The sequence below is a fragment of the Mauremys mutica genome, chromosome 12 (genome assembly GCF_020497125.1).
Source record: "Mauremys mutica isolate MM-2020 ecotype Southern chromosome 12, ASM2049712v1, whole genome shotgun sequence".
Lineage (NCBI taxonomy): Eukaryota > Metazoa > Chordata > Testudines > Geoemydidae > Mauremys > Mauremys mutica.
The window spans coordinates 18,464,655-18,484,259 of NC_059083.1; the positions used below are offsets into that span (position 1 = coordinate 18,464,655).

Below are 19,605 nucleotides of genomic sequence, written 5' to 3' on the forward strand. Positions count from 1 at the left end.
GATATAGTACGTTGAAGCACCACCAATACGTGAACAGCACAGCCCGATTATGAAAATCACATGACAAAAATTCCCCAGTGGAAGAACACATTTTGAGGGAAATTTAAAAGAAGCACAAATACTTTACTTTTTATGAAAACTTCCCAGGATTTTTGAGATTTGGAAAGTCTTTTACTTTTTATGAAATTTTCCCAGGATTATTTAGGTTTTGAATGAAAATTCCCTATTTCCCAAGTTGAAACATTTTACTCAAAAATTCCCAGATTTGGGGAAATCTCCCAGGCTATAGACGCACTGCTGTGGGTGCTCGTGCTCTGGGAAGTATTAGTACAGGCCGGTCTGGGCCTGCCAGAACTAAAGGCTCCATCCCTCAACAAAGGGGGAGGAACCACTAAATCCAGGCTCCAATTGATTGTGAGGGACAACAAAGGAGAAAACAGGAACAGGAGCCCGGTCTAAGGTGGAAAATCAGGGATCCAGTGGAGAACACCAAGCAGAGAACCCCCGACAGCCCCCACTGCTCCTCGAAGGTGTCCAGGAGTCAGTGGGCGCTGCCCAGAGGAACTCTGCCCAGAGATGGGAGCAGACAAGGGATCAGAAATAGGCCTCACAGTCACAAAGCAAAACCCCACCCAGCTTTCTGCTCCTGGAGTGACGGATGGCCGTCGGGCCAGCGCCAGGAGGTGGTTGAGGAGGGGATCTTGCGGCTTTGTGGGGAAGCTGGGGTGAGTGCACAGATCAGGTGGTGTGATGAAAATGTAGTGAGAGGTTCTGGAGGAGCCGGAAGAGGGGCTGCAAGGTCACAGACATGTGCCTGGGTCTCTCTCTCTTCACAAAAGGAACAGGCGCTGGGGGAGCTGGTGAACTGCGCCGGACACACCCCCCTGCTTATGGGTCCAGGGAGGAGCCGCCAGTTAGTATCCCTGGCTGGCTGTGGAGCCGGACTGCAATACTGGCTGGTCCCCAGGGGTTCCTCATGCTCTCAGGGGGCAGTAGGCCCTGCCACCCGCTCTTGAAGCGGGACGCAAGGGCGAGGACATGGGTGGAGTGAACAAGAGCGGGTACAGATGTTCTCTGGCACAGTTTGGAGGCGGAATGACTGGCTGTTCTCCAGAGGGCTCGGGGCAGCTTTTCCTAAGGGGAGAATTCACGTTAGATACACGGGGTGTCGGGAAGATAAATTAATCCAAAGATTGAGATGCTCCCGTACTACAGTGATGGGATACGGGGGGGACATAAGTGCCATAGGGCGATGTACAGCCTTGTCTTCACAATCCCCACCCTACCTAGACTCTCTCATTCGCTATCAAGATGTTGACTCACCTCCAATCAGCCAATGATGTCAGCCTCCATTTCCCACCAAGCCCTTTCGTGTTTTCTGCCCCGCGGCCCCTGACGCCTGGGAGCAGCTCCCCATCAAAGCCGTCGTGTTGCCCTCTTTCAAATCACCCTCAAAAACTCTCCTGTGCTGGGAAACCTGAAACCAACTTGACGCTCATTTGTTTACTGGTGTGTTGAGACCACAGCTTCTATAGAAATCCATGGTACACCCACATCTCGAATACTGTGTGCAGTGGTCACCTCATCTCAAAAAAGATATCTTGGAACTGGAAAAGGTTCAGAAAAGTGCAACAAAAATGATTACGAGTCTGGAGCAGCTTCCCTCTGAGGAGAGATTAATAAGACTTTTCAGCTTGGAAAAGAGACAACTAAGGGGGCGGGTTATGCTAGAGGTCTATAAAATCATGACACATCTGGAGAAAGTAGATAAGGACGTGTTATTTACTCTTTCTTGTAACACAAGAACTAAGGGTCACCAAATGAAATTAAGAGGCAGCAGGTATAAACAGAGAAAAGCAGTATTTCTTCCCACAATGCACAGTCAACCTGTGGAACTCCTTGTCAGAGGATAATGTGAAGGCCAAGACACTAATAGGGTTCAAAAAAGAACTAGATAAGTTCATGGAGGATAGGTCCATCAATGGCTGTTAGCCAGGATGGGCAGGGATGGTGTCCCTAGCCTCCGTTTGCCGAAAGCTGGGAATGGGCGACAGGGGATGGATCACTTGATGATTCCCTGCTCTGTTCATTCCCTCTGGGGCACCTGGCACTGGCCACTGTCGGAAGACAGGTCACTGGGCTAGATGGACCTTTAGTTCTTATCATGCTGACAAATACAACTTCGTTGTTTCCCTGTGCGCCGACCTCCCGCCATATGTTTTCTCTTGTCTTATTCTCAAATTGTCAATCCCTTGAGGCAGGGACCATCCCTTTGTTCAGTGTTTGTACAGTGCTGGGTCCTGCTTTGTGACAGGGCTCTGAGGTGCTGAGGTGCTCTGAGGGCTCTGAGGTGCTGAGGGATAGATAGATATAGGGATGGCTACATAGATAGTTAGGCTGGTATCTATTTAACACTCGTTTCTTGTACAAGCCTCAGTGTTAATCGTTTTTTCTTGGATTGCCTCTAAGATGTTATGAAAGCACGTTTAAAGGCTGGGCACTTTCAAGTTCTAACATCAGGTTTTTTGCTAGCTACTTTTTCTCACATAAAATAAAATCCAGCACACAGGTAGCTTTAAAATACAATTTATTTATACACATTAAGTATTCACGGGTATTAAATAGCATTTAAGAGTATATACAACAGCACAGGAGGAAACACTTGAAAGAAAAATAAAAACCAATATACGTCTATTGTAAACAGTAGTGGTAGCCGTGTCGGTCCCAGGATATTAGAGAGACAAGGTGGGGGAGGTGATTCTTTTATTGGACCTGAAGCAGAGCTCTGTGTGGTGCGAAAGCTCGTCTCCCTCGCTCCAACAGAAGTTGGGCCGATAAGAGATTCCCTCACCCACCTCGTGTCTCTATTGTAACCACACACTTTATCCACTTCCAACACTAAGAAGGTGCTTTACCTCGCCCTTCTTTCCAAATCCTCACAGATTATTTGTTGTTCCGTCACATTTACATGGGCCAGATACACATTATGGCCCCGATCCAGCAAACACCTAAGCAAGGGCTTAGCCTGTCTACCGAGGGCACGTCTACACTTAAAAATGCTACATCGATTCAGCTACACAAATGCAGCCACGTCATTATAGCACTTCAATGAAGACGCTCGGGGAGAGATCTCTCCTGTCGGTGTAGTTATTCCACCTCCCCAAGAGGCAGTAGATATGTCGCTGGCCAGCAGGGGGAGCTCTCCCTCTGACATAGCACTGTCTACATGGGGGATTAGGTCTGCATCATTCAGGGAGTGGATTTTTCACACCCCTGAGTTACACCGATATAGAGCCATAGTGTAAACCCGACCTCAGAGTCGTCCCATTGAAATGGAATTATTCACAGCAGTAATTAAAGTTAAACATGCACATAAGTGTTTCCAAGGCTAAGTTTAAGGCCAAAGCTCCTGAGAGGCGCAGATGCAAGAAGAGAAGAGCTGTGCAAAACCCGGACACCGCTTGGCACCTGGCCCAAACGACGCATCATGAAAAATAAACTCAGTTTTTTCTACAGTAATAGAGCTGGTGAAAAATGGCTTTACACTGACGATGCAACTTTTAACTAAAACTGCCACTTTTGGTTACATTGTTCATATTTTGAAAAATGTCCCTTTTCAAAAAAACATTTTGGATTTCTCTGCCCACTTCAGAGAGAACCTGGAGTTTTTCCTACCAAAACTAAACAAAAATTTGATAATAATTAAAAGCATTTGCAAATAAGTTTGAAGAATGGGGGGGAGGGGTTAGGCTTCAATTTTCATGACCCCCTCCCCACCTCGGCTATTTTTGACCAGTTCTAATTATTAATAAATATGTCTGTATGTACATGAATGATAAATATATGTGCTACTGATAAACATTTACAAACAATGGCTCTCGTAAGCACTGAGGTCACATTGCACAGAGAACTGCCGGCCCTCAGGGTTCACATTCTCAAAGACACAACCCGCCCAAGGGTGGGAATGTAACACACAACACGGCGTGACTGGCGCGGGTTGGTTAGCTGCAGGTGTTGCTGTGGCTGGCGAGTTGCTCTTTTTTGAGGTGGGGCGGGGGAGTGTGATATTTGAATGTAGTTCTTCATCCATCCTCTCCCACTCTCATCCAGGGGGGCCAGGGCCCACCACTTTTTACTGGCTCTAAGTGTGAGCAACTGGATGAAGGGGGAGCGGAGCGAGCAGGGGGGTGAGGTCTTGAAGGCAGGGGGCAGTGTGAGGGTGGGGCGGTGTAAGGGGGCAGGGAATGGGGCGGTGTAAGGGGTCAGGGCCTCGAGGAGAAGGGATGGCCTGGGGGCAGGGCCACTCTTTGGGTGCCGGCAGCCCCACCCCCACTTTTAAGAAGCTTTTGTCCATCCTGCCCTCATCCCAAATAAATTTGTTACAGTAAGAAAACTTTGAAGAGACTCAGAGACCCACCATATAACCGCTAAAATCCTCACCTGCCCCTAGAGCGGGGCAAACAGAATTTTGGGGTCACTGGCAATTGCAAAAACAAATAAATAAATTTTTAAAAAGGGGGAAAATTTGGTTTCAAGTCAAACAAAACTACATTTTTGATGAACCAAAAAGCTTTAAAAAAAAAAGACTCAGGAACATTTCAAGGGCTGTAACTTTTTCAATTTTTAAAATAAAACTGAAGGACATATTTAAACAACAACTTGTGTCAAACTGAAAAATCAAAACAGTTTGGAAAGTGTCTAAACGAAACGCTTCGACTTTTTAAGACCTGGGGGCAGGGTCTGGGCATGAACAATTCAGCAAAATGTTGAATGAATTCGCAAAATGTTTCCATGTTGCTGAAAGTGCATTTTTCACCTAAAATAGGTTTAGATGAAGTTTCGCCCAGTCTAGTCCCCACCATTGATGGGCATTGTAAGAGGGATCATCTCTTCCAGCTGGTTCCCCAGCCCAAGTCTGTCTCCATCTAATGGGTCCACTCCGGTTTAGGGTTGCCAATTTTAATTGGACATATTCCTGAAGATTTGATCACGACATAATCTTTAATTAAAAATTAATAATTAATTCCTGCAGACTCCCGGTCAATCCTGGACGATTGGCAACGCTACTCCAGTTCCCTGGGCTGGGCCCGTGTCCTCACATAATGGATCCCTCTCTCTGGTTTCCTGGGTGAAGCGTCTGTCCTCCATTAGCAGGTCTCCCTCACCATTCTCCGGGGCTGGGTCTCGATTCCTGTTTCTGGTTCCCTGGGCCTGGTCCCCATCCCAGTCATGCACATCGGTGAGCTCATATTCCTGTGAATCCTGCGGACTTCTAGGCTGCTGGGAGGAAGCAGGGTTCGAAGACAGACGAGTCAGCACCTTCCTGAAGACGTGTCGCAGGTTGGCAGACACTTTTTCTCTAGCTTTCTGAAACCCATATTTGCATAGTAAGACTAGCAGCACTACACACACTAGCAGCACTACCACAGCTGCCACCACCAGAAGAATCGTGAGAAGATTCCAGGACGCTGGCTCTGAAACGAAAGAGAGAAAGGCCCCATTACTAAGGGACTCATTTAAATCATCCCACTGCTGCCATGAGGATCCCAGAAGATGATGTCGTCCCTGGGATACAGTAAGACCTGAGTTTAGCCGTGCGCACATGGGCACCACTCAGAGCAGCAGGAATGAGATCTCCAGGCTCATTATTCCCATCAGCGAACCTGACGGAGGGAGAAAGGTGAGCCTGGCAAAGCAGCCCCTGTTACCGCGTCTGGGAACCGGGATTTTTAAGATGCTCCAGGATGGGGTCCCTCAGATCTTAAGGCTAGAGGGGACAGTTACGTTCATCGACTCCAGCGTCTCCTGAAGCGTGGGGAAGGGCTAGCCATGGTGGGAAGGGTGGGGTTTGAAGATGTATACATGAAAATGGGGGGTGGGGTCGCTAACACATGGTGGGGCTGACGGGTGAGGAGCATGACTGGTTTCTTTGCCTTGAGGAGGGGGCTCAGCTTTTCAAAGTTTGGGGAACACTCATTTAGTCTGAGCTCTGGCATAACCTAGGCTAGAGATGTCACCCAGTGATTCCTGCACCCGGTCCAGTGATTTGTGGCACCGACTTGGCATTGAGAGGGATTGTATCATACGCTGAAATCTGGCTGCAGAAGGGAAAGGGAATTAATTAGAAGCTGAAAGACTCACAAGTGACTCTTGTTTTCTACTCGCAATAACCACCTGGGGCTGATTTTCCCCAGCCCAGCGCCTGCAGCCGCATACCCAGCACCTAGTGAGTTCGGTGTGCAGGCAGGCTCCCAAATCCAGACAGTGGCACTTCACATCCACTTTGCTCTGGGGTCAGGAACTGCCCTGAGCGCCCACCCTGCAAACAGTTACGCACCTGAGCCCTCCCACTGCGATCCCAGGCTACTCCTGCAGATGGAGCTAAACACGTGGCTAAAGCGTTTGCAGAGGTTCCAAAGAACTGAGGCTCCGTGTAAAGGGAACATTACTTCAGTTATTCCAGCCTTGGGCTCATCAGAGGCTCCTGCCCGCCCTCTCCCTTCACAGCTGAGTCTCCAACTCAGTGGAATTCTCCAAGGAACTTCCCACTCCAAGAGACCAGCACTGAGTCCCTCTGGCCCAATCCCATGCTTCAGGGCATAGTCTGAACGCCACGGAGGTCAGGAATTAATTCCCCACCTGCATTTACAGCATCATGGAACTATGTTACAGCAGGTTCTTGCTTTCTCTGGAAGCATCAGATATTGTCCCCTGGGCTGGATCAGACAGAACAGCAGCCTGAAATGCCCTAGGGCATTGGCTTGAACTCAGACGGACCCTGTGGAAAACAGGCTACAACTCCCTAGTTTAAAAAAAAATCATTTCATAAGGAAGATTATGGGTAAAATTTCCAAGTGCACTTAAGTCACTTTGGGGCTTTTGAAAATTGTGCCCTTTAAAAATCAGCCCCAATCCCTGCAGCGCCCACTACTGTAAGCTGTGGTGTTCTGACCCATTCCTGTAAGTTCGTGTCTGTGGCCTTTTTAATACAACAAGAAAAACAGGGAGGGGAAATATATGCTACATACATGCAAGTTGGTCAAGTTAGTGTTGTGATAGGAAACTTAACTTGTGTGTCCTAACCATATAACATTAATGCTGCACTAATATTGCTTTAGCATCTAATTATTTTTAAATAGCAAAGAGAAGAAAATAATTTGCTTAATAATGGTGGCATCTGGGCTTTGAGTTTCACCAACTCTTCACAGCGGAAAAAAGATGGGGGTTCTCCATTGCCTCATGCCTGGGTCTTAATTCTCAGAAGTGCCAAGTTTTCACTTGGCTCAGCAGAGGGGGATGGGAAAAGGGGAAATCTAAGTCACCCTTCTGTTCCCCCAAACTTGGGCTGGCTGGTGCCTGAAATTGCATCTGACGTAACTTAGAGCACCGCTGAGGCTGCTCTAAGTTACACTGGCTGTCGTGGCAGCAGTTCTGAGCCAGCATTATGCACCACACCCTCTTCCCGACCACACCATGTCCCCATACTAGAGACGGGGAGGAGGCATGTGACCTAGGGAGACACACCCGCTTTGTGCTGCCTTGGAATCTCTAAGCTGCCCCTTTAGGGATTTGGCCTGGGGCCCAGGAGCCAGCTCCCTGTGCAGTGATGGGTGGCTGAGGGGAGAGCTCTGGGCCCCAGTCCAGCCTTCCCCTAATCCTAGTGTCTGTCATTTACTCTAGTGCCCCCAGGTCTGTTGGGATTTCATGCTCACTTTGCATTAGTGTAAAAGTGACACGAACAAAGTGCAAGGCAACAGAGAGTCCAGCCCCCCCACTTATCGCTTGAACTGGAAGTTTAATTTGCAACCAAAACTGTGGAGAGATTAAAAAAAAAAAAGCAGAATCACAGGAGCTCTGGTAATCATCAAGTGATCCATCCCCTGTTGCCCATTCCCGGCTTCTGGCAAATAGAGACTAGGGAAACCATCCCGGACCATGCTGGCTAATAGCACTTGACGGGCCTGTCCTCCATGGACTTATCTAGTTCTTTTTTTAACCCTGTTATAGTCTTGGCCTTCACAACATCCTCTGGCAAAGAGTTCCACAGGTTGAGTGGGTCTTATTAATCTCTTCTCATAGGGAAGCTGTTCCAATTTTTGTTGCCCTTTTCTGTACCTTTTCCAATTCCAATATATCTCCTTTGAGATGAGGCAACCGGATCTGCACGCGGTATTCAGGATGTGGATTTCTATAGAGCCACTATGATATTTTCTGTCCATTATCTATCCCTTTCCTAATAACCCCCAACACTGTTTGTTTTTTGACTGCTGCTGCACACTGAGTGGCTGTTTTCAGAGAACTATCCACAATGACTCCGAGATCTCTTCCTTGGCGTCGCTGTGATGCAATGTTCCACACGACAAGGGAAGAGCTGGGAGAGGTCAAAGAGGCCGGGAGGGGGAATTCCACACACGCCACAGTCAGGAGAGTGGAGGAAGTATTGCATCAGCAGGGCCGAGGAGCTGAAGGCAGGCTATGACCTCATCAATGCAATGAGTCACTGACGTACAAGCACAGCGTTGGGGGATGGAGATGGAAGCAACCATAAGCTCTTGGGGGACTGAAAGGGAGTTTGGGGTCAGGAGTGACACCCTGGTCAGACACTGGGCCTGATCCTTGTGCATGCCCAGCTCTCAGTGACGTCAGGGGGAGCGTGAGAGCTGGGACCCATGGAGGCAGCGTGGCGCAGAGCGCTGGACTGGGCGTCCCATTGCTGTAGGAAAGGTCTATACTGAAGGGCTACAGCAGCTGGAGTGTTTTAAGTGCAGACGCAGCCTGAGCCATAAAGCAGGTTCCTTCCCACCACCTCCCTTTGCAGAAAACACCCCGTCAGTTTAAACAGCCACAGAATCCTCAATAAAAGCGATTTCTCCTCCAGGCCGTCTCCAAGCCTCTCTCCTTGCAATCTGAAGAAAGCTGAATGGTTGACAAATGGTTTTCAGCTGCTTACTTCTGTCTAGCGCCTGTTTCTTTTTAACGGTGCCGCAGCCTGTCATGGAATGACCTTGCTAAACCGGTTACAAATTCCAGAAACCCGTTAAGTATAATACTTAACAGCCCAATTAATCTAAGTAATTATTTGACAGTGCCTAAGCAACTCCCTCACCCAACCCAGACCAAGAGGAGTTGCCTCTCTGAGATTATTAAGAAGAATGGACTGGGACTTTTTAAATGATGGGAGAATTGAACGGGGCTCTCCCAGCTGAGTGCTCTAGTCACAGGGCTGGGTTAGGACGGCTCCTCTGTCACGTTGCATGGAGCAAGACAGGTGCCTAACTTATTCCTGCAAGGTAGGACTTGAGCAGCATCGAAATCACCTCACTGCAACAGGGGGATCACAAGCCACAACAGGCGTAGAGCATGGAAGGGATGGGGCGGGGCTTAGGACACACCCCTCTCATCGACATCTTCCATTGGCTAGCGTAGGTGCCCCCGCCCCCCCCCAGAGCATGCTGGCTTTTGGGGATCGCCGTTTTCTGCCCCTGACCTCATTCCCTTAATTCCCCATCAGGAATAGCATCCCCGACACCATCACAGCAAACCTGGGGGCTGAACGTTGCGACTTTGTCCTCACCCACAACTATTTTAGATTTGGGGACAATGTCAGCAGGACTGCTACGGGTACCTGCGTGGCCCCTCAGTACGCCAACATTTGTATGGCTGGCTTAGAACAACGCTTCCCCAGCTCTCGTCCCCTTACACCCCTACTCTACTTGCGCTACATTGATGACATCTTCATCATCTGGACCCAGGGGAAGGAGGCCCTTGAGGAATTCCACCAAGATTTCAACGATTTCCATCCTACCATCAACCTCAGCCTAGACCAGTCCACACAAGAGATCCACTTCCTAGACGCTATAGTGCAAATAAGCGATGGTCTCATAAACACCACCCTATACCGGAAACCTACTGACCACTACACTTACCTACATGCCTCCAGCTTCCATCCAGACCACATCACACGATCCACTGTCTACAGCTGAGCTCTAAGATACACCCGCATTTGTTCCAATCCCTCAGACAGAGACAAACACCTGCAGAATCTTTATCAAGTGTTCTTAAAACTGCAATACCCACCTGGTGAAGTGAAGAAACAGATTGACAGAGCCAGAAGGGTACCCAGAAGTCACCTACTACATGACAGGCCTGACAAAGAAAGTAACAGAACACCACTAGCCATCACCTACAGCCCCAAACTAAAACCCAGGGCCGCTCAGAGGGGGGAGCAAGTGGGGCAATTTGCCCCAGGCCCCGCAGGGGCCCCCATGAGAGTTTTTCGGGGCCCCTGGAGCAGGGTCCTTCACTCGCTCCGGGGGCCCCAGAAAACTCTTGCGGGGCCCGGGCCCCTGGAGCTTCTTCTGCTCCTGGTCTTCGGAGGCAATTCGGCGGTGGGGGGGAGTGTTCTTCCGTTCTGGGCCCTGCTGCCAAAGTGCCAGGTCTTCGGCGGCGGGGGGGGCTCTGCTGCCGAATTGCCGCTGAAGACCCCAAGCCCCCTGAATCCTCTGGGTGGCCCTGCTAAAACCTCTCCGGCACATCAAAGATCTACAAACTATCCTGAAGGACGATCCCTCACTCTCACAGACCCAGGGGCGGCTCTAGACCCCAGCGCGCCAAGCAGGCGCGTGGGGCGGCCCTTTCCCGGGGGGGCGGCATTTGGTTCCGGTGGACCTGCTGCAGGCATGCCTGCGGCAGGTCCACCGGAGCCCGGGACGAGCGGACCTGCCGCAGGCATGACTGCGGCGGGTCCCCTCTTCCCGCGGCTCCGGTTGAGCTCCCGCAGGCATGCCTGCGGCAGGTCAACCGGAGCCGTGGGACCACGGCACCCGCCGCAGTCATGCCTGCGGCAGGTCCGCTCGTCCCGAGCTCCGGTGGACCTGCCGCAGGCATGCCTGCGGGAGCTCAACTGGAGCCGCGGGAAGAGGGGACCCGCCGCGGGACCAGGGAAGGGCGGCGCAGCGCACCGCGCTGCTTGGGGCAGCCTGATTTCTAGAGCCGCCCCTGCACAGACCTTGGGAGACAGGCCAGTCCTCGCTTACAGACAGCCCCCCAACCTGAAGCAAATACTCACCAGCAACTACACACCACACAACAAACACACCAACCCAGGAACCAAACTCTTCAACCAACCCTGGTGCCAACTCTGTCCACATATCTATGCAAGTGACACCATCATAGGACCTAACTACATCAGCCACGCCATCAGGGGCTCATTCACCTGCACATCTACCAATGTGATATATGCCATCATGTGCCAGCAATGCCCCTCTGCCATGTACATTGGCCAAAGCCGACAGTCTCTACACAAAAGAATAAATGGACACAAATCTGACATCAGGAATCATAACATTCAAAAACCAATAGAAGAACACTTCAATCTCTCTGGTTACTCAATAACAGACCTAAAAGTGGCAATTCTTCAACAAAAAAACTTGAAAAACAGACTCCAACGTGAAGCTGCAGAACTGGAATTAATTTGCAAGTTGGATACCATCAGATTAGGCCTGAATAGAGACTGGTAGTGGCTGGGTCATTACAAAACGTAAACATAATTTCCCCAGTACTAATTTCTCCCTACTGTTACTCATACCTTCTTCTCAATTGTCTGTAATGGGCCACTCTCTTACCACTTCAAAAGTTATTTTTCCTCCATTGGTATCCTGCTGTTAATTGATTTATCTAGTTAGACTGACCTCACCCTTGGTAAAGCAACCCCCATCTTTCCATGTATTTATACCTGCTCCTGTATTTTTCACTCCATGCATCTGATGAAATGGGTTCTAACCCACAAAAGCTTATGCCCAAATAAATTTGTTAGTCTCTAAGGTGCCACAAGAACATAAGAACGGTCGTACCGGGTCAGACCAAAGGTCCATCTAGCCCAGTATCCTGTCTACCGACAGTGGCCAATACCAGGTGCTCCAAAGGGAGTGATCCTAACAGGCAATGATCAAGTGATCTCTCTCCTGCCATCCATCTCCACCCTTTGACAAACAGAGTCTAGGGACACCATTCCTTACCCACCCTGGCTAATAGCCATTTATAGACTTAACCACCATGAATTTATCCAGTTCTCTTTTAAACGCTGTTATAGTCCTAGCCTTCACAACCTCCTCAGGCAAGGAGTTCCACAAGTTGACTGCGCGCTGTGTGAAGAACTTCCTTTTATTTGTTTTAAACCTGCTGCCTATTAATTTCATTTGGTGACCCCTAGTTCTTGTATTATGGGAATAAGTAAATAACTTTTCCTTATCCACTTTCTCCACATCACTCATGATTTTATAGACCTCTATCATATCTCCCCTTAGTCTCCTCTTTTCCAAGATGAAGAGTCCTAGCCTCTTTAATCTCTCCTCATATGGGACCTGCTCCAAAACCCTAATCATTTTAGTTGCCCTTTTCTGAATCTTTTCTAGTGCCAGTGTAAGGACAAGGACTCCTCATTATTCCCCTAATTGCACTCGCATTGGGAGGCTCCAAACACGGCTCCTCAATTGGCCAGAGCCAACTCTGCTATGCCAGCTCCCAGTGGTCCGTTTTTGGCCAATTGTGGCACAAGCCATCAGGCCATCTGAGAAGATCCGGAGCAACTCCATGGTTCCCTCAAGCTCACATTGACGTAAGTGGGAGCTGGGACATGCGTGTGAAACTCAGGCTGGGATGAGAGAGGATATTGGTGAAGGAAATCTCCCATCACAAGCTACTTACCCTCCGCTTTGGTCTCACTGCGAGGTTCCTCCTCAGCACCAGAGGTCCCAGACACAGTAGGTGGGATTGAGCTGGACTCTGGAATAGACAATAAGAAGGAAAGTGTTGGTGAGGACTCCGTATACCATAAGCCTGATTCTCCTCTTTTTGTCTGCACTGCAGAAGGGTGGCTTAAGGGGGAAGGACCCAGGAGCGCCTGGTTCAATTCCAGCCTTTGCCACAGAGCCCTTTGATTATCTAGGGCCAGATACTCAAAGGCATTTGCATTCCTGAAGATGCAGGTAGGTCACTAATGGGATTTTCAGAAGTGACTAACTCCCATCTTCAATGAGAGTTAGGCAGCCGTGCGCTCTTGAAAATCCCCCTACGCTCCTATTTACAGCTTTAGGTGCCTAAATACCTTTGACAATATGGCCCTTAGGCCCAGATCCTCCAAGGTATTTAGGCATCTGATTCCCATTGATCTTTGAAGATCTGGGCCTCAGATACCAGGGTGACGGAGGCCAGAGATAAAACAGATCACAGCCTGCCACATATTTCCCAGGGATTTCAATTCTGACACTCCATGAATGTTTGTTCCTGATCCTGCAGTCAGACGGAGCCAGCGGTATGTTAGTGAGCAGCCTGAGGAACGAGAGGCTTGCTAGTGACCATATAAAGGAGTCACCCCATGGCCTATGGGACACATGCCGCTCTCCCTGCGAGCCCTTGGGGTGCTTTAAACCTTCCCTACACTGCAGAAACTTTGCAAACATGGGCGGTGGGTATCGTAGGCAGGGGGAGGGTGTGACTCCCCAAACAGCCAACGTGGCCGTGCCCACGCTCCGCCACCAGGCCAGGCTCCCTCCTGCTGTTCCCAGCGCTCTGCCATGGCTGACCCAGGCTGGCTAGCCTACCTCCCAGAGGGACTCCGGGCAGCGCCCCCCCAGTACTAGCCACCCTGAGTGCCAGGCCTGGGGATGCAGCAACCGTGCCGCCGGGAGCGCTGGGCCTGGGACCTCACCCCCACAGCTGCCTGGCACTGGAGCCAGGGGCCGCAGTGGGGGTGCTTTGGGCTCCTGCAGGGGCAAGGGGGAAAAAGGGGCCAGGGACTAGCCTCCCCTGGCGGCCGGGTCACTTGCTGGCCATGTTTGCAAAAAATGTTCATTGTCACTAGAATCAGTGGGCCTAGTGTAGGCCAGGCTCCTGCTCGGGCACAACAAGATTGACACCTTCCTGGTTCTCTGCCCCAGAGCTAGGGCCAGTCCCATTGTTGGTTAGAGCAGCCTTGGGGCTGCTCTAATGTGTGCCAGCTGGCAGGGGGCCCTCAATCCACTGAGAATAGCCAGAGCACATGGTTCCTCTCTTCACACATTCCCCTTGGGCTGGGGGCTGCAGAGGAGATGGCTCTCCCAGCTCAATGTCTGCTGGGGTCTCCCATATTCTGGGAGTTTAATCATAGAAATGTAGAACTGGAAGGGACCTTGAAAGGTCTTTGAGTCCAGTCCAGTCCCCTGCCTTCACAGCAGGACCAAGTACTGTCCCTGACAGATTATTTTGCCCCAGATCCCTAAGTGGCCCCCTCAAGGATTAAACTCACAACCCTGGGTTTAGCAGGCCAATGCTCAAACCACTGAGCTAGCCCTGTTTCCACAGGCTTTACCCTGCCTGAGAAGTGCAATGGGAGCAGAGTATCAGAGGGGGAGCCATGTTAGTCTGGATCTGTAAAAGCTGCAGAGAGTCCTGTGGCACCTTATAGACTAACAGACGTATTGGGCCATGAGCTTTCATGGGTGAATACCCACTTCGTCGGATGCATGGGAGCAGAGTTTTTTCTGGGGTCACTGAGCGTAGAACTTACCTACCACGGTGAGGTTTACAATAGCCACACACTTCCTGTACATTTCACCTTGAATCCTGTAAACTCCTTCAGCCCCTTTGCTCACGTTCTCCATCTTGAAGTAGCCACCAGAAAAGGAGAGCGTCTCCTTGAAGGAACTGCGGACGTTTTGGGAGTCATCCTCAGAGGAGTAAATGACATCGTCCCACGACGAAGTTGAGGTGTTATATTTCTGCACGAAGAAAGACGTCTCTGAAAAGTAGGTGGCATTCGGGATGGAGGTGTTCACAGAGCCGCCTTCGGGCTCAGCCACGTGGAAAAATGGACAAGCTGCTTCGTGAGCTGTGAGATTTCAAACAAGAAGTATTTTAGTTTGGCTTGGCAACCCTGGGTCAGGGACTGACCTAGGGGGGTAGGGGGAACAGTAAAGGGAAGGGGTCTGAGAAAGGGTGTCCCTTATAATAAATCATTCAACCAGTCACTGTTTAGTGAGATGCTTTGTAGATGCTCAGAGAGGCTCTCCTGCCAGCTAAGAATTTTTGACACTCTGGTTCCCTGCTGGGACCAGCTTTGCTGTTCACTTGCAACCAGAGTGGATAAAAATCAATGATTTAAAAAAAAAACAACCTAAAATAAATCAGAATTTTTGTATTTAAATCGGATTTTTTGATAAAATGTTTTTTCTTCTAAAAGCTATCTAAAGATAATTAAAACTATGATACATTATAGCTCAAAGATCTCTCACCATGGAATAGGGATTATAAATTCCAATTCTATAGTATGACACAATATATTCATGTCATGTTTAAGAAAAAGTTTTGTAAATGAGTTCCAGTAGTTCATGGATTAGGGACACAATCTTACGGGGTTCCAGGAGCTTCTGTACAGGTTATTTAAGTTAATCTTGCTATCTACCCACTGGGACTCAGTGCTGAGTCTAGAAGATACCATCAGAGATGCTTAGTTTTGCAGTTCTCAAACTGTGGATTTGTGCCTCCAGCGGTAACATGCTTGTTAACAGCAAAAATGTTTTTAAATAAATAAACGGAGGTGAGAAATAACAGACCTCAGCCCTGTTGTCCCTCTACACATTTGTGTACACAGAGTCAATCCCTTACCTCGTTCTAAAAGGGCAAAGATTCAGAAAGTACAATGAATAGAAGATTGTTGGGGAGGGGAATAGATCTGGACAAGGAGAAGACGCCTGGAGATAAATGTGAGAAGCGAGGGACATATGCTTGTTTTGTTAAAATATTATATGTTTGCTGCTGAAGAAAAAAAATCCAGAATACTTAACATTGGTGTTTTAGTTAAATACAACAATTTAAATGTCTGTCTGGTCTTCTCCTAATGGCAAGAAAATCCTCCAAATATTAATGATTAACCAGTTGAATTGGAGATAGTTCACCTCCCAATGACTTCATAAATATCTGCTTCAATTACCTTTGGTAAATGAAATAACCAAACAATTATTCATTTTGGCTCCTGGCATACCTGTGGCCTTTCCCTCCACAGGGGGAAGAGTTAAAGAGCCAAACGATGCATTAATTAGAGGATTCCCTACAATTAGCTCCCTGTGACTACGGCAAATATTCCTCATTCCCACTGTTGGCAACTCTCCTGATTTTTTCATGCATCTCGCGATATTTGGTGTTTGATTTTCTAAAAGCCCCAGCACCTGGAGTCCTGTGATAAGCACATCCTTTTGTTTAAACCAAAATGTGGGGTTTATGTAGGAAGGCTTGAAAAAAGTGACTTCCCATACCCCCCACCCCGAGGCTCAAAACTCAAAAGATGAAAAAGCAGACCCCCCCCAAATAATTGATTATTTTTAAATATTTCATGATTTTTAAGGTAACCTGACGGTATTTGAAGGCTGTGGGTTGGCAAAACTCTGCAAGATGCAATAAAGTGGCATTCCAAGAGGGCAGAGTTAAGGTTATATGGGGAACCCGCACCTATAACTGATCTCCTCCTGGTTAACATAGCTCTGTGGTTTGTTTTCCCGTGTAATGCTAAGATTCTTTCCCAGTGTTACATGGGGAAGATCTCAGCTGAGCATTTGCTGGTTCTCTAACAGCTGAGTTTGGGGCAGCATAAGGGCCTGGGGAGCAGAACTGCCTGCTGGTCAGCAAAACCAGGGTGGATTCAGTTTAAATCAAATTGATTTAAATCACTAGTCAGGAAGATTCAATTTAATCATGGATTTCTACATAAAAGTGCATTCTTGTTGGTTGTTATAATCTTAATACATATTCTTCACAACTCAGGATGGTAGGATTAATTTGTAGAAGGTACACACTGTACATTTTTAAACAGTGATTTGTTTTCAAAACTCTTCAGATTAGTTTTACAGCTTTATCGCCTCCTGCCTGAAAGTGCCTCTTCCCTTGACAACCCTCCACTCCCCACCCATCGCACTTCATGGGATTCTGCTGTAGGGCTGCACAACAGGAAGCGTGTGATGCAATCATGCTTTTGTCTTTCTGTTCATTCTAGGTCCTCTAATGACGCTGAAGTGCTAGGCATTCAGCAGCTGCAGTTAAAGCCAGCGGGAGCTAGAGGGTCTCACACTCCTAGGCATCAGGACACATGTACAGAGCCCTGCACGGATACAAAATTTGTTTCCGCCCGCAAGCCGCAAAAAACGGTCCACGGATATGAAGCGGATCTCTGCCGATTTGCAGGGCTCTCCCCATTTATGCCTGGATTTAGGAGCTGAACTCTGGGGATTATTTTGCAAAACCTGCTACTGATTTAGGACTTTTTCGTAGCAAACCGTGGCTTTTTTTTTTTTTAAAAAGACCCTGACATTCCATGACTGAGCAAAACAGCTCCGGGAATATCAGCAACGCTGGCTCAGAGAGGGTGGGAATCTTGTTCAACAAAATTATTTTAAACGAATGACTTGCTACGAAAGAGTTTGAGATATTTGCTGTTGCAGAACAAAGAGGGTTTTGATCTAAAGGAACGTGACCCTAAACTTCTTGCAATTTGTTCCACACACATGGGGCTTGTGCATTTCCTGCTGGGGCTTTGTCCGGACAAAGAGCCAGAGCTCAGCCCTAACAATCAACCGGGAGAGCGGCGGAGTCAGAGGTGAGGGAAGGGCTGGGAAGTGCCTGAAAGATCTAGAAGTGGGTGCTGGGGTTTCCCTGTGATGAATGGGCGGAGTTAACAAGGGCTGCTTCCCATACACACCCCTAACACGCCGCGCGCACGCACACACACACACACCATCACGCCGGCACCAGATCTGATTTCATCTCATGCATTTACACACCACGTCTCTGCAAACAGATTATAACTCCCAGTGTCCATAACTCCAGTAAACTCTGCAGTGAGGGCATGCCTGCCCCCCCCCCGACCTTAAAACCCAAGGTCGACTCCCCCCGCCAGAGAAGATGCACGCTTCAAATCTGCCCCACACCCCACCCCCAGTTCCCCAAGCCGGGGCTTGCCAGGGGATCCCCTGCTCGTGATCAAGTGGAGCTGGCTGGATGCAAGGCGCTGGCCAATCCTCTGTCTCCAGCTGCTAAACTGCATTCAAAGAAACTTTACAAAATAACCCCCCCACCCACATACCTCCTCTGTATGTTCTTTCCAGGCACTCTCCCTGCTCTCCCTTTTCTCTGGGTCTCTAAGTCTCACCTGCTCAGCCAGCGGCTGGGGATTTGCAAATAAATAAATAAAAGCAAAAAAATACCAGACCAAAAAAGCCCCCAAATATTTGCTGTAAAATCGACATGGGCAGGACCATCGGGGCTGGACCTAGGGGGCTGCTGCACCCCCTGGCTTGAAGTGGTTTCCATCCTATACAGGGGTTACAGTTTGGTTCAATGGCTCTCGGCCCCTCACGGGACAAATTGCTCCAGCGCCCCTGGGCAGGACAGGGCCTGAAGAAAGGGGCATGCATAGGTGTTGGGAACACATGGGCGCTGCAGCTGCCCTCCACCCCCCCCCCCCGGCTCTCTCTTCTCTAACTCCCCGACAACACGCGTCCCCCTCCCCTTTTCTGCTCAGGCCTCCAGCCCCACTGAACTGTACAGAAGGGAGCTGGGATCTCTTACCTGAAGTGCCATCCAAAAACCCAGACGGGCGGGCTAGAAGGAAGAGCCCCAGAAACACACCGACCCACCGCATGGCAAAAAGGAGAAAGGAATGGGAGAGCTCAGCAGCAGCTTCACCAGACACCAAGTCCAGCCCACTGTCACCTGACTCCACGAAAGCGCAGTAATGTGCCCATGTAAACGGTGCGTGGGAAGTTCCGCCAGAGAGGGCTGGAGATTAATTTAAAACCAACTCTGGAATTGCTTTGCAAAGGGATGTGAGTTTTCTGAATCATGATTTGCTTCCTGAGGTTGGTAAAGAATTTGGCTTTACTACAGGATTGTAAAGGATTCAGGCACTTAACCCACCCCTGCCCGCCCCCAAATTTCATAACTTTGTTCGAGTAGATGCAGCAATTAGAAAAAGCTGCACTTGGCTTTGCTAGCTCGATTTTGACCTCAGCCTGCTAGTTCTACCCCCCACCCCCCACCCCAAACTTCTTGAAGTTTCTCATGCCTGAGTCATACTTTTCTGAGAAGTCTGAGGCAAATCAAAGCGCTCAGGAAACAAACAGGAACAATGAACCCCGGCGCTGTTAAAAGTTTTCCAACTTGTCTTTTTTAAGCTGTCTAGCTCAAAACCAGTTGAGCTGGGGAAAAAACTGCTAGAGGATTGGCACTTATCACACACACAGACACACACACACACCCCCTTTGCAAGGCACGCACGCACACACACACACACACACACTCACTCCCCCTTTGCAAGGGACATTCACAGTTGAAAAGGAAGTTAGGAGGAAGAGGGAACGTGATACTGCCGAATTATCACAATTAATATAAAGGCCATTTTTCTTTGTTCTATTGTCCAGAGACGTCTCTGGAGAAATGGCTTCATAAGTCTAAAGTATCACGGATTTTAATGCACTACTTCAGGGGTTAGCAACCTTTCAGAAGTGCTGTGCCGAGTCTTCATTTGTTCACTCTAATTGAAGATTTCGCGTGCCAGTCATACATGTTAACGTTTTTAGA

The 19,605-nt window shown here is 48.9% G+C and overlaps 1 protein-coding gene across 1 annotated transcript; it reads right to left on the reverse strand.

Moving 5' to 3' along the window:
- Positions 1 to 5,040: 5,040 nt before the first annotated feature.
- LOC123346609 lies at positions 5,041 to 18,667 on the reverse strand. Its single transcript, XM_044984085.1, has 4 exons — positions 18,595 to 18,667; positions 14,546 to 14,866; positions 12,706 to 12,783; positions 5,041 to 5,474 (listed from the first exon to the last, which is right to left on the reverse strand). Exons 1-4 carry the CDS (start codon positions 18,665 to 18,667, stop codon positions 5,041 to 5,043), a joined length of 906 nt encoding a protein of 301 aa, XP_044840020.1.
- Between the last annotated feature and the right edge of the window lie 938 nt (positions 18,668 to 19,605).

Excerpts from the sequence above, each read along its gene's own strand:
- LOC123346609 (XM_044984085.1), bottom strand. The coding sequence starts at position 18,667 with ATGCGGTGGGTCGGTGTGTTTCTGGGGCTCTTCCTTCTAGCCCGCCCG. Across the intron at positions 14,867-18,594 it reads GTTTTTGGATGGCACTTCAG|CTCACGAAGCAGCTTGTCCA; the intron begins GTAAGAGATCCC and ends GAAATCTCACAG. Across the intron at positions 5,475-12,705 it reads CAGTGAGACCAAAGCGGAGG|AGCCAGCGTCCTGGAATCTT; the intron begins GTAAGTAGCTTG and ends CTTTCGTTTCAG.